The 17,910-nt window shown below is 39.3% G+C and overlaps 1 protein-coding gene across 1 annotated transcript in view; it reads left to right on the top strand.

The window, feature by feature from the left end:
• The window catches only part of LOC136678440 (low-density lipoprotein receptor-related protein 1B-like), a 219,109-nt gene that overhangs the window by 63,857 nt on the left and 137,342 nt on the right, over window positions 1-17,910 (top strand). The window contains exons 15-21 of the mRNA XM_066656491.1: window positions 529-651; window positions 2,531-2,671; window positions 3,038-3,163; window positions 7,250-7,366; window positions 12,429-12,509; window positions 15,338-15,502; window positions 15,997-16,182. Coding sequence (XP_066512588.1) covers window positions 529-651; window positions 2,531-2,671; window positions 3,038-3,163; window positions 7,250-7,366; window positions 12,429-12,509; window positions 15,338-15,502; window positions 15,997-16,182 — 939 coding nt within the window. The remainder of the gene's footprint in view (window positions 1-528; window positions 652-2,530; window positions 2,672-3,037; window positions 3,164-7,249; window positions 7,367-12,428; window positions 12,510-15,337; window positions 15,503-15,996; window positions 16,183-17,910) is intronic.

Below are 17,910 nucleotides of genomic sequence, written 5' to 3'. Positions count from 1 at the left end.
TTAATGCAGGTCACTTGTAATAATTAGAAGATTTTCTATCTACACTCTCAGAAAAATTGTCACTGTGGTGGCGCATTTTGCTGCCACTGATTTGGTAGCCTCAATGGTACATGTGCAGTGCCTTTTAAATAGGAAACATGAATATACCACATTCTATATTAATTGTATATTTTAAAGTTGTGTTGATTTTAGACGCTTCATTAAATCTCCAGAACTTATAGTTTGTTTCTTTTACACAGTTCTATAATGAAAGCTTACAAATATCCGTCTTTTCTCTTGGTGAAGAGAATGTAACGTACCTTTATGGAACACAGTTGTACTTTAAAACTACTGCTGTACCTTGTACGAATTTCTTTGTTAGAAGTGGAAGTTTTAGAATTCATTTGAATTCAAATGGAGGATTATGGGATCCATTTTAGTTACAACCACAGTTCTTAATAATATAGGTGTTTCCAATAAAGTGGCCAGTTAGTGCAAGTAGAAGGTACTTGATTTAATTATCTTTCTCTCTCTCTCTCTCTCTCTCAGGCAATAATGCATGTTCAGTGAATAATGGACGCTGTGGTGTTCTGTGCTTGGCTGTACCTGGCGGACGTGTTTGCGCGTGTGCAGATGATCAGCATCTGCTGAAGGACAATCTCACATGCTCAGGTAAACCCTCACAGGCCCTAATCATTCACTGCCCACCAAATGTATTGGGAAAACTTGTCTTCTACTTGTACAGTATTTTAATCAAAGTCTTTCGTCCTTGTTATAAAGAGCAGGTTTTATTGCCTGTAGTAAACCGTACCTCTGTCTTTGCAACCTTCATATGGTTCTTTTACACCAGCTTCATTACTAGATTCTTCCTCACAGATGCCATGTTAATGTTATGAGCTGTTCCCCGTTCATTGTACATCTAGTGACCTTGCTCCTCCTTCCTTTGTGACATCTATTCTCAGTTTCAGATTACTATTGTTCAGAGTCAGTCCCATAAAACAAAACTTTTGTTCTTGGCTGGTCAGAGAATTACCCTAATCCCACATGCTCACGCAATGAAAAAATACACTTAATTTCTTCTAAGCCTCTCCCACCACAAACATTACACTTTGTTCCTTCAAAGACATCATTTTGGGGCTCTTGTTTAGAGGGAACGGTACTGGGATAAAGCCTGGATAATGACAGATTTTGCCATTATCTGTTACCAAACTGTTAACATCTGGTCTCTCAGGACTGGTTGTCCACAGAAGCACAGCAGGGCTTCGCTGGAGGGTCACTGAAAGTTATAATCAATGCAATTGAAAGGTTAAAGGGTCAGACTGTGGCCTAGGTTAGGGTTTAAATTAGGCTTCAAGTTGAAGGTAAGATCCAGAGACCATCAGTGTGTGTGTGTGTGTGTGTGTGTGTGTGTGTGTGTGTGTTTGTGGAAGGACACACACGATCAATACTAACACACACAGCCAGATCAGTAGCAGCAGGATCAATGAGAACAGGCTAACTGATCAGATATGCTTATATAACTCTGAATAAATGTATTGATTCTTATTCAAGGATGAGATATAAATGCAAGAGCCTAGGTTCCCACACTCCAGGGTTGTTTTGTCAGTGTGTGTGTGCGTGTGTGTGTGTGTGTGTGTGTGCATGCATGTGTCTGTGAATGTTGTATTATATCTCCAGTTAATGACTGTCACAACATAACCACACCTTCCACGTTTTATAAAGTTTTATAAATAACCTTGTGCTTATACATCAGTAATATATGTAACAACAATGTAATTACTTAGATGAAATACTATACTTGACTTACATTAAATACAGTAATGATTTGGGTTCCACTTTATATTAAATGTTCCTAAAACTTTAAATGCATTAATGACGCATGCAGCAGCAATGTGATGACTGATGTATTCATAATTGCAGATTATATCTGTACAAACATGTGTCTTTAGTTGTGTAATCAGTATATTATTATATATAATTACATGATTAATAACTGTAGTTGAATATGTACTGTACAGCATTATTACTTGATTCAGTTGATGCATATATATAATTACTTGAGAAGATTGCTAGCAGTTTCACTGATGTTGTTACTATGTAACTACTACTGAGTGAATACTTTAATATAAAGTGGAATATAAATCATTACTGTCAACCGAAGTTCATATAAAATCCAAATATATCTATATTGCGCTTTTTACAACTGCTGTTGCAAGGAAACTTTACAGGACTAGAATAAAATAAGAACAGATAACAATGTGAATCAGAAAGCACCATAAGACCAAGCCGAAGGCGACAGTGGCACAGGAAGAATTCCCTCGAGACTGGAGGGAGGCAAGACTCAAAGAGCTATACATGTATAAGTCGTACACGTGCCGTAGTACTGCATTCCATCTGTAAGAATAATTGCACTGCAATTGCATGCAGTTAAAATGCAATCACAAGGCTATTGCAGACAATAATAATGTGAAATTATAGTTTGTTTGATTAATTGATCTGTTTTTATTTTATTGAGTTTTTCTGTGTGTTTCTGTGTATTACTTTACCACAGCCTCAGCCATCCTGACCATGCCTAAACAGTGTCGTCCAGATGAGTTTCAGTGCCGTAATCAGCGCTGTGTCCAGCTGTCTTGGCGCTGTGATGGAGATGATGATTGTTCTGATGGAAGTGATGAGGAACCACATCTCTGCTGTACATAATCATTCATTCTCAGAAAAAAATAGAACCCTCAGAAATCTAAAATGTGGTCGATGTACAAAAATGTTTGATAAGTATTTGCATATATTTTCATAGGTGTGACTTAAAATATATTTACAAACCTCATTTGCCTTGATGAATGTTACAGTGCGGCATATTCATTTTAGTTATTTAAGCTTTGCCATGTGATTTACCGAAAAAAAAAAACTTACTTAACTTTATTTTGGTCCTGTATATTTTAATTGGTGTTAATTTAATGAGAGATATTCCTTGTCTATTTTAGTCATGTTCTGTATCAACACACGGGAAAGAACCAATGACCGGTGAATATTTACTTGACAAAAGTTTTGTTTATCTCAGCTAACCGCAGCTGCCCACTAGATCAGTTTCGCTGTCAGAATGGACGCTGTATTCCTAAGAAATGGCTCTGTGATGGCGCTAACGACTGTGGTAATGATGAGGACGAGGCTAACCTTACCTGCTCAGGTGAGAAACACTTCAATCTCACAACTGCTCAGATAAAAAAAGACAAGAGCACACACTTACATGCTCAGGTAAGAAACAAATTAAAACTGTATCTGTATAGGTAGGAAACACCTAAAAAACACAGAAAATCATAAAAAACACAGAGGTGCCAGATCCACATGGATAGGTTCTGGAACGCATGCGCTCCAAATATAAGAGGTGCTCTTGTTTCTGCAGCGTCCGGCTCAAACTAATCACTGGGTGTCAGTACAATGGCTGTTTTACAACTTGAAGAAGAATAATTAGGGAAAATGACTGATTGCTCCTTTAAAGGATCAAGTAAATTCAGGTTTAAATAATGATTTGTAAAATGCGTGTGTGTGTATGTGAGTGTGTGAGAGGGAGAGAGAGAGAGTATAATTTCCCTGGTTGTCTCAGTTCTGTATGTCACTCGTCCCCTGCGGTAGTGAGTGTAAAATAGCTTCACGCTTGCCAGCGTAATCCATCACACACACACACACAATCACACACACACACACACTCACACAAGTCGGCTTCGCGTCAGTGAGTTTAAAGGCTATGAGTGCTGAATGCTGGTGGTCCGTTTTTTCAGTTTTATCATCAGTTCCTTTTACTTTAAGAACTGTGGATTTATTATTGTGTTGCTGTACATCAATTTTACATTATGGAATATAGTATATGCATTGCAATATATATATATATATATATATATATAAACACCAATCAACCATAACATTATGAGCATCTCCTTGTTTCTAAGCTCACTGTCCATTCTCTCATTTCCACTGACCGGAAAGGAGCAGTTTGTAGTTTTACAATCATTTGCTCTGCATACTTTGTTACCCCACTCTGTTCTACAGTTCTCTGGACCCCCACAGGAACAACACAGAGTAGGTATTATTTGGGTGTTGGATGAATCTCAGCAATGCAGTGATGTAATGTTGCTGTGTTATTGGGTGTTGTGCTGCTATTAGTGGATCAGACACAGCAGTGCTGCTGGAGTTCTTGGTGAATTGGTGAATGTATCTGCACTGCGTTTTTGCACTGAAAACTATTAGAAGTTGGAATCTCATGGTGCCCTCACCAGTTAATAGCCGTAAACATTTAGAAGTATTGAATGATTGTAGAAAGATGTATAGAGTTGTAGAAGCTTCTAAAATGCTGAACAACAGGAATGAAGTTAAAATAAATCTCAGATAAAGACATAAAATCAGAGAGAAGAGCTGTAAGTAGATATTCACACCTCAATACAACACCTCACATGTGTTTTCAATAAATAGTTATAATTATTTAAATAAACCTCATGGTAACTCCTGTCTAAAGAGAGAGAGTGTATTTAAATGTAATGAGTTAGCCCTGATAATGCTGTAATCTAATTCCAATACCATAGTGGTTGGTTGAGTGACAGAGCAGAAAGCTCAGGAGACACTTTTCTGTTTTCCTGACCTCGGATCTGTTCATCTCTGATGACAGGATTACAAACTAATCCCCAGAAGACAGAGAACCAGAAATATTGAGACAGTCCTGTGTTACTCACTGGGGGCACACACATTAATATATATATATATATCCTGTAAATTTAATTAAGAGCTTTTTTTAAATAACACTCTATAAATGTAAAATGTGCACAATTTCAAAAGAAAAGAAATTATATCCAATAAATTAAATAGTAAATGATTTAGAAATAATAGAGAAGTTAGATAGTATCCGTAAATCTGATGGCATATGTGTAAGAGGGTGCAGCAGTGAACCAGTGTGAGCTAGAGCTACAATATTTACAGAGTGAAGCTGGAGTTGGGTTTCAGTCTCAGAGACAGGGGTCACTGCTGACACTGTGGTTAATTGTTATGGAATTATGGTAAATTACTGTAAAATACTCGTGTAATTTTTACCAGATTTGATCACAATGCACACAGTCCAATGAGAGCATAGATGGATTCACGTATAAAGATTGTTTTCAGATATAAATATGTGAATGTAATACATACAATATATATACATTACAAAGGAGATGGAGAGATCAGTGTCGGTTGCACTGAAAAAATATTAAATACAAGTTCACAGTATTACATCACGTCCCTAGATTTACTACTAAAAATGACTACAGCCACTGATTTTTCAGTTTTTAGATTTGATCGATTCTCTTTTCTTGTGGGATGCTATCTGTACGGACTAACACAAACCACCCTTTATTTAATGAATTCAGTGTTTGTTATATATATTTTCTGCTTCGCCATTGAAAAGTAGTTTCAAAACATGTTAGTAGACAAACAAAGACAAAGAGTGGTTTATGAATATTGCACCATGATATAGGCATTGTGATCATTCTGTACTGGGGGTGATGAAATTCTGAGTCTAATCTCTGTGACAGAAATGAAAGGGATATTAGAAATATGTTTATAAATACAGCTTAGACCTAGAAGTCCAAATATGGGCATTACACCCACTTCAGAATGGCCACCACACCACTTGAGTAGGTTTTAAATAGACCTGTCTGATTGGCTCGCTGCAGAAGTCCCGACAACTGACCTTTGGACGTGGTCAGGTTTGCACAGAAATGAGCTGCAGACTTGCAGGGACAGCATTAGAGGTCTTGGATTACTCAAAGCTGCTTCTTTAACAGGAACTCGTCTTCAGTAATCCCAGCCTTGTTGTTTTAACCCCTTCAGCACTGTGCTTAAATCCTCTGAGAGCAGCAGAAAGGAATTATGGTCATTCCTGCTTCTATTGCGGAAGAAATGTTATTGTGTTAGTTGAGGTTCAAGAGGCTTAATTGTCATTTGAGATATATACAATACACAGTAAAATGGAACACCACTCCTCTAGGACCATAGAACACAGATACAAATTATGCAATAAATAAAAGGAAGTAATGAACTCAAGTTAAAAGACCAAATGCACTTAAGTAAATACTGGGACAGAAAAAGACAATGAAGTGTTAACCAGTATTAACAGTACACATTACTCAATGTATGTAGTGAGGTACAGCAGTTACTGCAGACAGTAAGAAATAATGTGCAAAAATGCAAATGATAAATACAATAACTGAGTGAAGGTAGAATGTTGTTTTATTTATAAATAAATAATTTTCATTCATCGTCTGTAACTGCTTATCCAGTTCAGGGTCACGGTGGTTCCGGAGCCTACCCGGAATCACTGGGCGCAAGGTAGGAACACACCCTGGAGGGCGATACACACTCACACATTCACTGACACACTCACACCTACGGGCACTTTTTGAGTCGCCAATCCACCTACTAACGTGTGTTTTTGGACCGTGGGAGGAAACCCACACAGACACGGGGAGAGCACACCAAACTCCTCACAGACAGTCACCCGGAGTGGGGCTTGAACTCACAACCCAAGCTCCACGACCTGGAGTTATGTGACAGCTGTACTACCTGCCCGACACCATGCCAATTTTAATAAATAATTTATTTTTAAATAAAAAACTTTAATTTAAAAACATACTTTTGCAGTGCTTTTATTTTGATGGAACTCATAGCAAACGCAGTGACAAATAAATTCTTCTCACTTGCCATGTTCAAACTATTACATTTTTAGTTTTAATTATTGGTTTGTCAATTACAATTTTGATACTATCAGTTAACAGTTTAAAAGATATGTTATACAACACAAAGATATGAAACTTATTTCTATACCAATTAATATAAACATAAATAGTATTTGTTCATTCATTCATTCATTCATTATCTGTAACCGCTTATCCAATTCAGGGTTGCGGTGGGTCCAGAGCCTACCTGGAATCATCACCCTGGAGGGGGCAATAGTATTTGTAATATATTAATTATTTATGATTGGGTACCTTTTGACTATAGAGTATACTGAATATAATTTATGTTCAATGCCATCTGTGAAACATGGGGTGGTAGTTTTTGCACTTGTCTTTTAAACGTTATATAATGGTACAAATATTCCCCAAGAGAATTTAATGAATCCTGTTAGGCCCTTTATCGGATGTTTAAGGTTGTACCTGCAGTTTTAGCTTTTATTCTCACAGTACAGTAAAGGGATTAAAAGTACTTGGTTTACCACTTTATTTATGTATTTCTCTTTTTTTTCCAGCCCAGACATGTCAGTCGGGTCAGTTTTCGTGTGTGAATGGACGGTGTATCCCAGAGACTTGGCGTTGCGATCGAGACGATGATTGCGGTGATCATTCTGACGAGCCTCTATCGTGCGGTGAGTTCTTCAAGGTCCTCCTTCCACTGTCCTTCTCTAATTCAATGTCCCGCTGTGACCAAGTCTTTATTTCTGAGAGCATTTGCCATTATCTGTTAGAATCATTGTACGGTCAGAGAGGCAATAACACGGCACCTATTTCAGACGCGTTTTATTAAAGGAAACAATCTCCGATCCGTACAAAATCCTCCACACCACCTCACCACAGGGTTCCGCTTAACGAACATCTTTTATCCTACTCACAACAGGATCTGAGACATCACACATATTTCACAGGACACAAAGCTACACATTTGGTGCTTTGCTGTGAAAAAGCCTAGAAGGAAAATTTCTCTGTTGTTCTACAGTCCTGAACTGGTGCTTTATAAAGCACTACATTACGAAACCACTCACAGAAAGAGGATTAATTAGAGTTCATGCTTGGTTTCTTTGAGTCAGAGCCAGTGTTTGGAAAGCACATTTTCACTGTTGTGGAATGTGCCGACGTTGTGTTTGAGAGGAATTTTCTGGTTGTAACACTTCCACTGTGAAATAACTTGAGCTGGATTGTCCTTGTCCAGAATCTTGAGGAGGATATACCTGCATAATTTATCTCAAAGTAGTAGCCACACCACATGAATTAGACTCTAAGGACCAGGCTCCTAAATCTTTCTGCATAAATGTTCTGTAACAGAATCATCTCTTTAGGTCTCTCTGAATAGGAGAGTCTGCAAAACGGAATGAATGAATATAGCATATATTTTAATATATTAATTAGCATACCTTCTTTTGTAAACATGTAACAAAGAACACATTATACCCCTTTTCTACAAGTATAACACTGTTCCCGGGGTTTTAATGAAATATCTGTAATATGCATTGTTCAAAATACCACAAGGATCAAACACCACATCACCATTCTCTAAACCTGAATGACAGGTTTCAGCGTGTGTTAATTTAAATGAGAATGAGCCACAGCTTAGTTCAGCACAAGAACCCAAGGGAGAGGAGAAGAAGCTCTGGTCTTTAGCTATTTTCATTTCGTTCTCTATTCTTCTTCATGCTCATTTTCACCCTGTTTAATGCTGGTTTTGTAACCATGGTTATGTGAGTAGTGGATGACCACCAGGGCGGTACTACAAGTGGATAATGTTTTGCTGTGCCAACTGCAGACAGAGGATCTGAATACAAATCAGTCATAGCGAGTGACGCAGCAAGCATGTATAAGCTCGACTCTCACTTGCAATGCCCTCAGGAACCCAGTCTCTTCTCACACACTCCGAGTGACCATCGGTTACATTCATAACCAGGGTAATTTTCGCATTTCCTGACCACCAGAGTGGTACTACAAGTGAATGCTGTATGCCCACAGAGTAACAAGGAGTGTTCAACTACAGCCCGTGCTGTAACCTGGAGAAAGTACTGGGAGAAACCAGGTGGCTGCTGCAAATATGTTGGCAATAGAAACCCCGTTCAGGGCAGCCCAGGATGTTGCGACACACCTAACAGAGTGAGCTGTGGCCAATGCAGGTATGGTACGCTTGGCATACTCGTAAGCCGTTCTGATGACCTCCACAACCCAGTGCTAGAGCCGCTGCTTCGAAAGCAGTGAGCCTAGCTTAGCCTCGGAGACACACCAAGCAGAAGTGCAGCCATCTCAGTGTGGCTTCTTCTGCTGGTTCAAAGGGAGGACCACAAAGAAACTCTAACACCAACAGAAGATCCCACGATTGTGATCTCAATGCTTTGGGCAGATGCTGCCCCTTTGCCCCTTTCAAGAAGGCCACCCAGAGAGGAGCCTCTATCTAAAGACAAGTAGCTAGCTAAGGCAGCCACATTAACTTTAATCGTAGAGGGAGACTCCCCTACTTCCAGAAGTGGTGGAAGAAAGGAAAGAACTCATTATACGGTACATGAAATAGGAGCAATCTGCTGATTATCACACCAATTCTCAAATACCTTCCACAGCATACAGAGTCAGAGTGCATGGAACTGGCACATTCAAGATTGTGGACATTGATTTAACTCGGAAACAGCCCTAAGGGCCACACCCACAACTGGTGAAATTCTGGCCAAGAGTGCCAAACTTGTCCCCTTAACTGGGAGAGACTCTCAGATGGGGAGTTTCCCATGGAGGCCCTTGTTACAGGATATTAGAAGAGGAAATCTAGGGCGTTATGGCTCCCAACAAGACTCTGCATCTCGCCTTCCAGACCCGTTCCAGTAGGGCTGGAATAAGGGGTAAGGGTGGGATGGCATAAAGAGGTCAGAGAAGTTTTTCTCTTTTTTGCTGTGCCTGAGGATAAGTGAGCCAGTGGTGTTTACTGGTTTTGGCTCAAGCAGTAGACACAGGCAGAGCCAACCTGTCCCCTGCTTCTATGCCAGCCAATGCCAGTCCTGGCATTGAGCTACAGACATCCTGCACAGTTTATGCATGGGTCAGTTAGAACCTCTCGGAGGTGCTCCAGGCCAAGACAAGACGGGCATAATTCATGGCCGTCAAACGAGTCCAGGATAGCAGGGCACTGTATGCATCCATTCCAGAAAACATCGCTACCACATATTGCTAACAAGCTGAGCTCAGTCTAAATTCTTCAGCACGACGTGGTGGTCCGCAAGCAATAGTCTGCCTCACTCATGGGCTACGCTACAACGCACAGCCAAACAGTTGAGTCTATGTTGAGAGAAATAACTTCCAGCAGGAGTGAATTAGCTCAGAGGTTCGCCACCGGCGCAAAAATAAGGAGCGAGTTCTGCCGAATTCAGGAGTGAGCTTGAGGGAGGGGCAGACAACGGTGCACCGGCCTCGCTCTGTATCTGTGGCTAGTGCCGTTAGCACATCTCTAGACAGGCAGCTCAGCAAAGCTCTCAGTAGCAGCACTAATGCTGTCGAGTCGAGCTGGGATAAGAGGCAGAGTACTAGCCACTCTCTGAGCGTGCTTGAGGAGGGGGAAGGGGGAAGACGGGACTCAAGAGTATCTGTTTGAAAGTAGCACAGCAGCGCTAGACCACTCATAGCACATCTGAACTGAGGCGAACTCGAGGCACAACAGCTAGGAAATGCCCTACAGAAGTAGCCAGTGCCTACCTTTAACCACTTGTAGTACCGCCCTTACAGTCAGGAAATATGAAACATAATCATTACACTCTTAAATATAAAGGTGCTAAAAAAGATTTTTGATCAGTGCCATAAAAGAACCACATTTGGTTTTATAAGGAACCAGTTTGTTAACATGTTAAAATGGCTAAAGAACCTTAAGATGGCAACCTTTAGACCTTTCAAAGTTTCATCACACATACATTTCTTAAACAAAAATGGTTCTTTATGGAAACAAAAGTGGTTCTTCTACGGCATCGCTGAAAGAACCCTTGGTAGCATCTTCATTTTAAGAATGTACAATTATTTTTCCAGTCTTTGTGTTTGATTAGCTCTGATGATGCACTGTCATGGGTTCAGTGCTGTGATTGGAGATACTCAGACAAAGCAGCAGGACCATTGTAAAAAGTGTTTGTACTGTTTTATCCTGTGTTTAGCAAGCATTTTTTCATAATGTATCTCACGTAAGGCCTAATGTATTTGATATTGCCCTCTGCCGGAGGGGCATAATTTTGCATTTTTGGTACTTGAAACAACGGTTGTTGTTTTTTTTTTTTTGTTTGTTTTTTTTTTCTTGTTTAAAGGCCATTGGAGATTGCTATTTCCCCCCAGTTCCCCAGTTTTTCAAGGGAATGTTTGTGGAACTCACTCCAGAGCTCTCTAGGGAACTTTTAGGCATTGAATTTTCATCCAGCTTTAGTTCAGTTCATTAGCCTGACTTCAGGTTCTTGTCTTTGTGGATTTTGGTGTCTCGTCACATCTGCTACCCATCCACTGGGGTTGCACTTGTGTGCCTGGTGCTGGTTGCAACCAGGTGAGATGAGAGGTTTACATCTGGCATAATACCTGTCTACTGTATAGACTGCACTCGCAGGTGGTCAGCTTTGGTCAACCACATGTTTCAGTTTATTCTGATATTGTTTTTAATAATGGTAGAATTATTGTTTTCAGGACTTGCTTCATGTGATATATATTCTTACCAATGTTTTGTATTCCTTCTGGGTGTTAAAGCCTGTTCTGAGAAAATTGAGTGGCTAGTGCTTGTGTAAAACATACGGTTGTAAATATTAATAGTGCATCTGCACAAATTATTTATTTATTTTTGAGACTATAGCATTTCCTCAGTAAGTTCTAGCAAAGAAGATTATGGGTTAGACTTGTACAGACTCCCCTGTGTCTTGGTTAGGCCTGAAAGTTTTTTTGTTAGTAGAACTCCTCAACTTCCCTGCATTAATTCACTCTCATGTTCTTATAGTTGTACGCTCTCATAAGTCTTGTTGAATATATGCTTCTTTTTTTTTTATTCTGGACAGCATTCCTGTCTCTAAAGAGATAAGAGAGTGAGTGGCAAAGTTCAGTGATAAACTAAGGAGCCATGTTTGTTATTCAAAGCACAAGGAAAGTTTACTGGTCGAGGATTTAATCGAAGCTTTTCACTGCAGTTAATTACATTTATACCCGACATGATTAGCTTACGACAAACTCTGGGAAAAGAATACTTGTGTGTGTGTGCGTGTGTGTCTTTGTGTGTACACTGTACAAAAGTATATGAACAACTCCTCTGAGTGCATCCAGTTATTTTAATGAAAACTTATGGTTTAATGCCTATAGAAATTAATGGGATGCTCTGGAGAAGGTGCATATATGCTTAAATAAATATGCTTGGGCTGTGGAGCAGTGGATCTGCACACTCTGGAATAAAGGAGCTCCAGCCAATATTTTTGGGATGATCTTGGAGGCAGAATGAATCATCCAGCATCAGTACCTGATCTCATTAATGCTCTTGTGGCTCCCCTAAAGGGTCACAGCAAGGTTCCACCATCTATCCCAGAAGATAGGGATTGCTACTGCAGCAAATAAGAACACAATTATAATTCATAATATTAATATCATGCAGTTCTCTTTCAGAAGAGACATCAGACAAGCAGGTGTCCAGATACTTATGGGAATGCCACTAATGTTTTATTTTCTTTTTTAATTTGTCAGATTTCCCCACCTGTGCTCCTTTAACTCAATTCAGCTGCTCCAACGGCAGGTGCATCAGCAGCAAGTGGCGCTGTGATTCAGGTGAGAAATTTCTGACCGATCAGAGTCCTGCTCCAATACAAGATCTATCCCACTGAACTGCTCATATCAGTGTTGTGTATTATTAGATACAAATATTATTAAATAGCACTATGAGAATATTATTCAGAGAGAAAAACACAATGTTGCAGACCAGTGTTGGGCAAATGATAGTTATTTATTTCAAAAGTAATTGAAATACTTATCCAATTACTGCATATAAAAGAAATCAGTTACTAGTATTTTTAATACTTGTTTCGGTTCTTTATTAAAGCATGTTTAGCTCTAAGAAGAACTCTTCAGTGAACAGTGGAGGACATGTATGTATATATATATATATATATATATATATATATATATATATATCCCTGTTCTCTGAAGACTCCTTCTTAGTAACCCGATCACACAAATGGAACGGTCTACGTAGGCTGTGTCGTGATGTCACTGGAAAGGTCTTATCTGCCTTGAAGCACTAACATGACTGTAAGTTGAAATAAGTTGTATTTGCTTATTAGGATTGTCCTGCAAGACAATACTACTAAAAATATTAAAACTCATACCTCAACCTATAAACACTCAAATTCATCTTTAAACCATTTCAACTGGGATTAAAAATAATATACTATTGTATGCTTTCTGTGGTACTGTAATATAGCAATAAGCTTTTTGATTAAATGTGGTTTATGGAGGCAAATGATTTACTTAATTTGTTATTTTACACTTTACAAGGTAAACAAACTATGAACGTCTGTTTTTCACCATGGTTTATTTATTTTCTCCAACGCGCTGTACGTACACTGAGAATCGTGGGTAACTAAGAGTTATAAATATAACTAAGACGAAGGATGCATCTGTGGCGTCCTTCAAATCGCTCCAAACGTAGGCTGCATTTCTGGGCTGTATACGAAGGATGCTTCACATTGGAGCATCCTTCTGTGTCGTAGTGGCTGAGAAACGCGGCAGAGCTCGGCTGCAGCCTAGGATTTGGAAACGCAGCTTCAGATACCACGGAACACCTGTGAGCTCTGTCACCTGACCACAGACACTCTCAGTACACAGTAAAGATACACAAAGAATTAGAAAGAAGAAGCAAGCACATGACAAAAGAACCAAAAACACTGGGCAGGAGCAGAAGCACGACAGTACCCCCCTCTGAGTATGTGGCTCCTGAGGCATAAAAACAACCACCCAGAGGGGAGGCAAGAACAGTGAGGCCTGGAAAAAAACCAAGACAATACAAGAATCAAGGAACAAATTCAAAAAGGGGAACACACAGCCAAAATAGGTTTTACACAAGGAAGTCAAATAAAACATTCACAAACTGAAGCACAGTTGAGATATAAACACAGTGCAAACACGAGATATGAATTTAAAAAACAGGCCGAAATCAAAACAGCAAGACAGAGTCCATCAATCTGAACTGGTGGCCACACTGAAGGAGAAGGAAAAAGACGTAAGTACACGGCAAAACAAAACAATAACGCATGGCAGAAGGGTACCACTTTAGAATAAGAATATCCACATAAATAATTTGTAATTTAATTAAGATCAGTTTATCAAGTGTTGTTTATTAGGTTGTAAACACCTTAAAAGTAATTAATAATCAGATATGAAACATATAGAAAGAGCTATTGTTGCCGAATAGTGAACCCACATCCATCTGTCCAGTGACACTCAGATTTGCCAGAAACTTACCTTAGTCTTCTTCATCAGTCATTATTAAGCCTGTCAGCTCCAGCACATATTTGTTTATTTATCAACCAAGTATAATCATCTAACCGCCAACAGAATCTCTTTTTTAAGTGTAAAAAGTAATGTGGCATACCTCAACATATGAAATGAGTGAATCAACATACTGAAGTCTTTACCTTGGCCAGTTTCCAAAACATCAGGTTTTCTTTTGGGTTGTAAATTATTATTAATACATTCTAAGTTTTAATAGCCATTAATAAACAGGTTTTAAACAGTTTATAGACACGTACAGCTATCAAATACTATCATAAATCATCCTATCCATCTGTAATTCATGGGTGCTCATTATCACTATGATGATTTACAGTATGTAGACTCAACAAACTTTCAGACCATGCATGTATACAGAAGTCTGTTTATTTTGGTTATAGTTATTTATAATTTGGTAAAGAGTTATTTAATAACTAATGAATACTGAACTATACATTTGCACAAATCTAATTGTTCCACATTCTCACAGTAAAAAAATATAGATAGGAATGTAATACCATATGTAACTAGGAGAATTTTCTTTATTAATGTAGTGGATTTCACTAAGTTGGACTTTATTTTGAATTAAGTTCAGCATTCCCAACCAAGTTAAGACCATATCGTACACACAGGTTTTAATACATATTTTATTTTAGGTGTACTCTTTCTGTGAATTACATCTCTGTGAGTTGTGCTCAATTAAGCTGTATAGTTAATGACTCTTAGATTTTAGATCACCCCAACCTACCGCACCAAAACAATGTTTCACAAACAGGCTAGCACAAGATGCAGATGTACGTATAAACTCTTAGATAGACAAACAGAGCTTTTTGAAGTACAGATGGCATGACTGTGGTTTTAAAATGTGTGTGATATGGAAAGTGCATTTTCATATTTGAAGCTTGCTTCCATTTTTATATTTGCAGCACTAAACATGTCTTTGCCAACTGATTACATTGGAGTTTTAGCGAAAAGTCACTTTAACAAACCTATTCTCTGTATTTTACTGATTAATCACAACACAGCCTACTCTCTCTCTCTCTCTCTCTCTCTCTCTCTCTCTCTCTCTCTCTCTCTCTCTCTCTCTCTCTCTCTCACTCTCTCTGTAGAGGATGACTGTGGAGATGGCAGTGATGAGGTGGGGTGTGTTCATGCATGTTCCATTGCACAGTTCCAGTGTTCCAGTGGGAAGTGTATTCCTGAACACTGGCTTTGTGATGGAGACAATGACTGTGGAGACTACAGTGATGAGAATATCACCTGCAAAGGGACAGGTACACAGAAATGAAGAGAGAGAGAGAGAGAGAGAGAGAGAGAGAGAGAGAGAGAGAGAGAGAGAGAGAGAGAGAGAAGCACAATTATTTGTCATCATCTTGTTTATTTAATCATGGATACCCTTGAAAATGACACCATCTTGTAAGCTGCATATGTCACACCAAAACATACTTATGTCACAGTTAAAAAAGCCTACACAGATTTGGAAGTAATACATCTACATACCAATACAGACCCTGGCTTCTGAACCCTGCGCTGGTAACAGCATGACTTTCAATACATTTGTTTCAATACAAACAAATTGGATGTTTCTGCTTGTTGGTGTTTGTGATGTTGTTTGGCTGTCAGCGTAAAGTCTTTCTGCCTTTCTCATTCTCATCTTCTATCTCCCTCTTATATACTCTCTCTAACTTTCTCTCCCTCTCACTCTCTATTTATTGATCTATTTCTCTGTTGCTTTCTATCTAATGATCTCTCTCTCTGACTCGCTCAGCTTTGGCCTCTGTGAGTGACTGCAGTGAGGAAGAGGAGTTTCAGTGCCGTGGCGACGGCTCCTGTATCCCAGAGCGATGGCGGTGTGATGGAGATAAAGACTGTGAGGACGGAAGTGATGAGACAGTGTGTGAGGGGGTCCGCAGGGTGTGTGACCCCAAGGCCAAGTTCACATGCAGGAACTCGGGTAAGAATAGTACAGGTGGCACTGTCACAATTCTGGTCCTAGGTCCTAAGGCTGTCTTTGAAGTGCACATTTCTGTGGTGTAGGTTGTGGGACATGTCCTAATTTATGTCCTAAAGTCAAGGGCTCTGTTTGAAGTCTATGCTTCCAAAACATTGTTGAAAATATAATAAGGATACAGCTTGTTCTTCATCTATATGAATCAAAAGGATCAAAAGAATGGGGTTATAATCTTGCCCAAGTATGATCTGATACAACTGGGTTCAATCCTGGGTTTGATCCTCACCTTAAATCACTCCCAGTCTGTGAGGAGTTTGACGTATTCCCCCTGTGTCAGCATAGGTGTCCTCCATGTGCAACATATCACCACATGTTGATAGGTGGATCGACTTAAAGAAATTGTCTGTAAATGTGAGTGTGAGAGTGACTGAATGAGTGTGTCATGGCCTGTTCATATCCGATGCACATTTTAGAGGCGGGGGGCACATTATTTTTAGTTCTTAATTTAAAATGGTAAATAAAATTTGGATAAAATATAGACCAGCACTGCAGCTGGGGACTTTACACAGAATAGTATGCCAACCAGAAATACCCATCCAACAATGTCCTGTGGGCAGCATTCAGTGACCACTGGTGAAGGACTAAAGTTGACCAACACACACTGTGCAGCAACAGATGATACACTGTGTTTGACTTTACATCTTTACATTTACAAGGTGAACCATCAAGGTAAGTGTGTTTAATACAGAAGCCAATGAGTGGACACAGGGTTTAAATTCTCCAGTAGCAGTGCTGTGTCTGATCCACATGTACCAACACCACACAGACTGACAAACCACCACCATGTCAGTGTCACTGGAACGCTGAGAATGATCCACTAATCAAGTCATACCTGCTTTGTGGTGGTTCTGTGAGAGTAACAAAGTATGCAGAGCAGCAGATGGACTGTAATATTTAATTGTAAAACTTCAAAGCCATATTTTATAACTGCAAACAGTAGATTTGTCTTGATTGTTTACAAATGTTAAAGCTCTGAATTTATCATCAAATGTGGTATTGATATTGTTCTTGGCAAATGAGGCATCTAATGAGGTTTTATTATTGAGGAAAATTGTATGTGTTGTAGTAGATGTTAAACAAACAATTAAACCAATAATAAATTTGTTTTCTAGGAGTTCAAGGTCCCTCTCTTTTGGGCTTATTATCACAGAGAGATGATTTAAACATTGCACTGGCTATAAAAATGCCTCCAAGACACGTCGTGGGTTATCACCTTTGAATTTATGAGGACGGGAAATCAAACATTCTGAACGTGAAGTGTGGACAGTGGTGGAGTTTGATGTAAACAGAAGTGGCTGTGTAAATCCCTGGCTCAGGTTTAAAGGGCAGCTTGGCTTAAATCTCTCTAGAGACGCGGGACAATCTTTCTTCACATCGATTTTACGCCGCTTAGCGCAGATGAGTGTAATATCGGAGATTGAATGGTAAACAGAGGGGTTTCACAATCTGGACTGAACAGTTTTGTGGTTGTGCTATGATGTGCTATCATCGCAGTGTAATTTACACTATGTTGAAACAGTAGCTGAAAGGGGAGATAGGGGACTTCTGATACAGCCCTGACTCAGGCCTTCAGCTAAATGGACTAACCTTAACTGCAGCACATATATCTGCACTTATTTAGAATCATAATCCTGGGGCTAGATTCCAGAGCCTGAGAGTGATGTATGCACT

The sequence above is a fragment of the Hoplias malabaricus genome, chromosome Y (assembly GCF_029633855.1).
Source record: "Hoplias malabaricus isolate fHopMal1 chromosome Y, fHopMal1.hap1, whole genome shotgun sequence".
Classification (NCBI taxonomy): Eukaryota; Metazoa; Chordata; class Actinopteri; order Characiformes; family Erythrinidae; genus Hoplias; species Hoplias malabaricus.
Note: the sequence above shows the minus strand (reverse complement) of the source record. Positions and strands in the feature narration are given on the sequence as shown.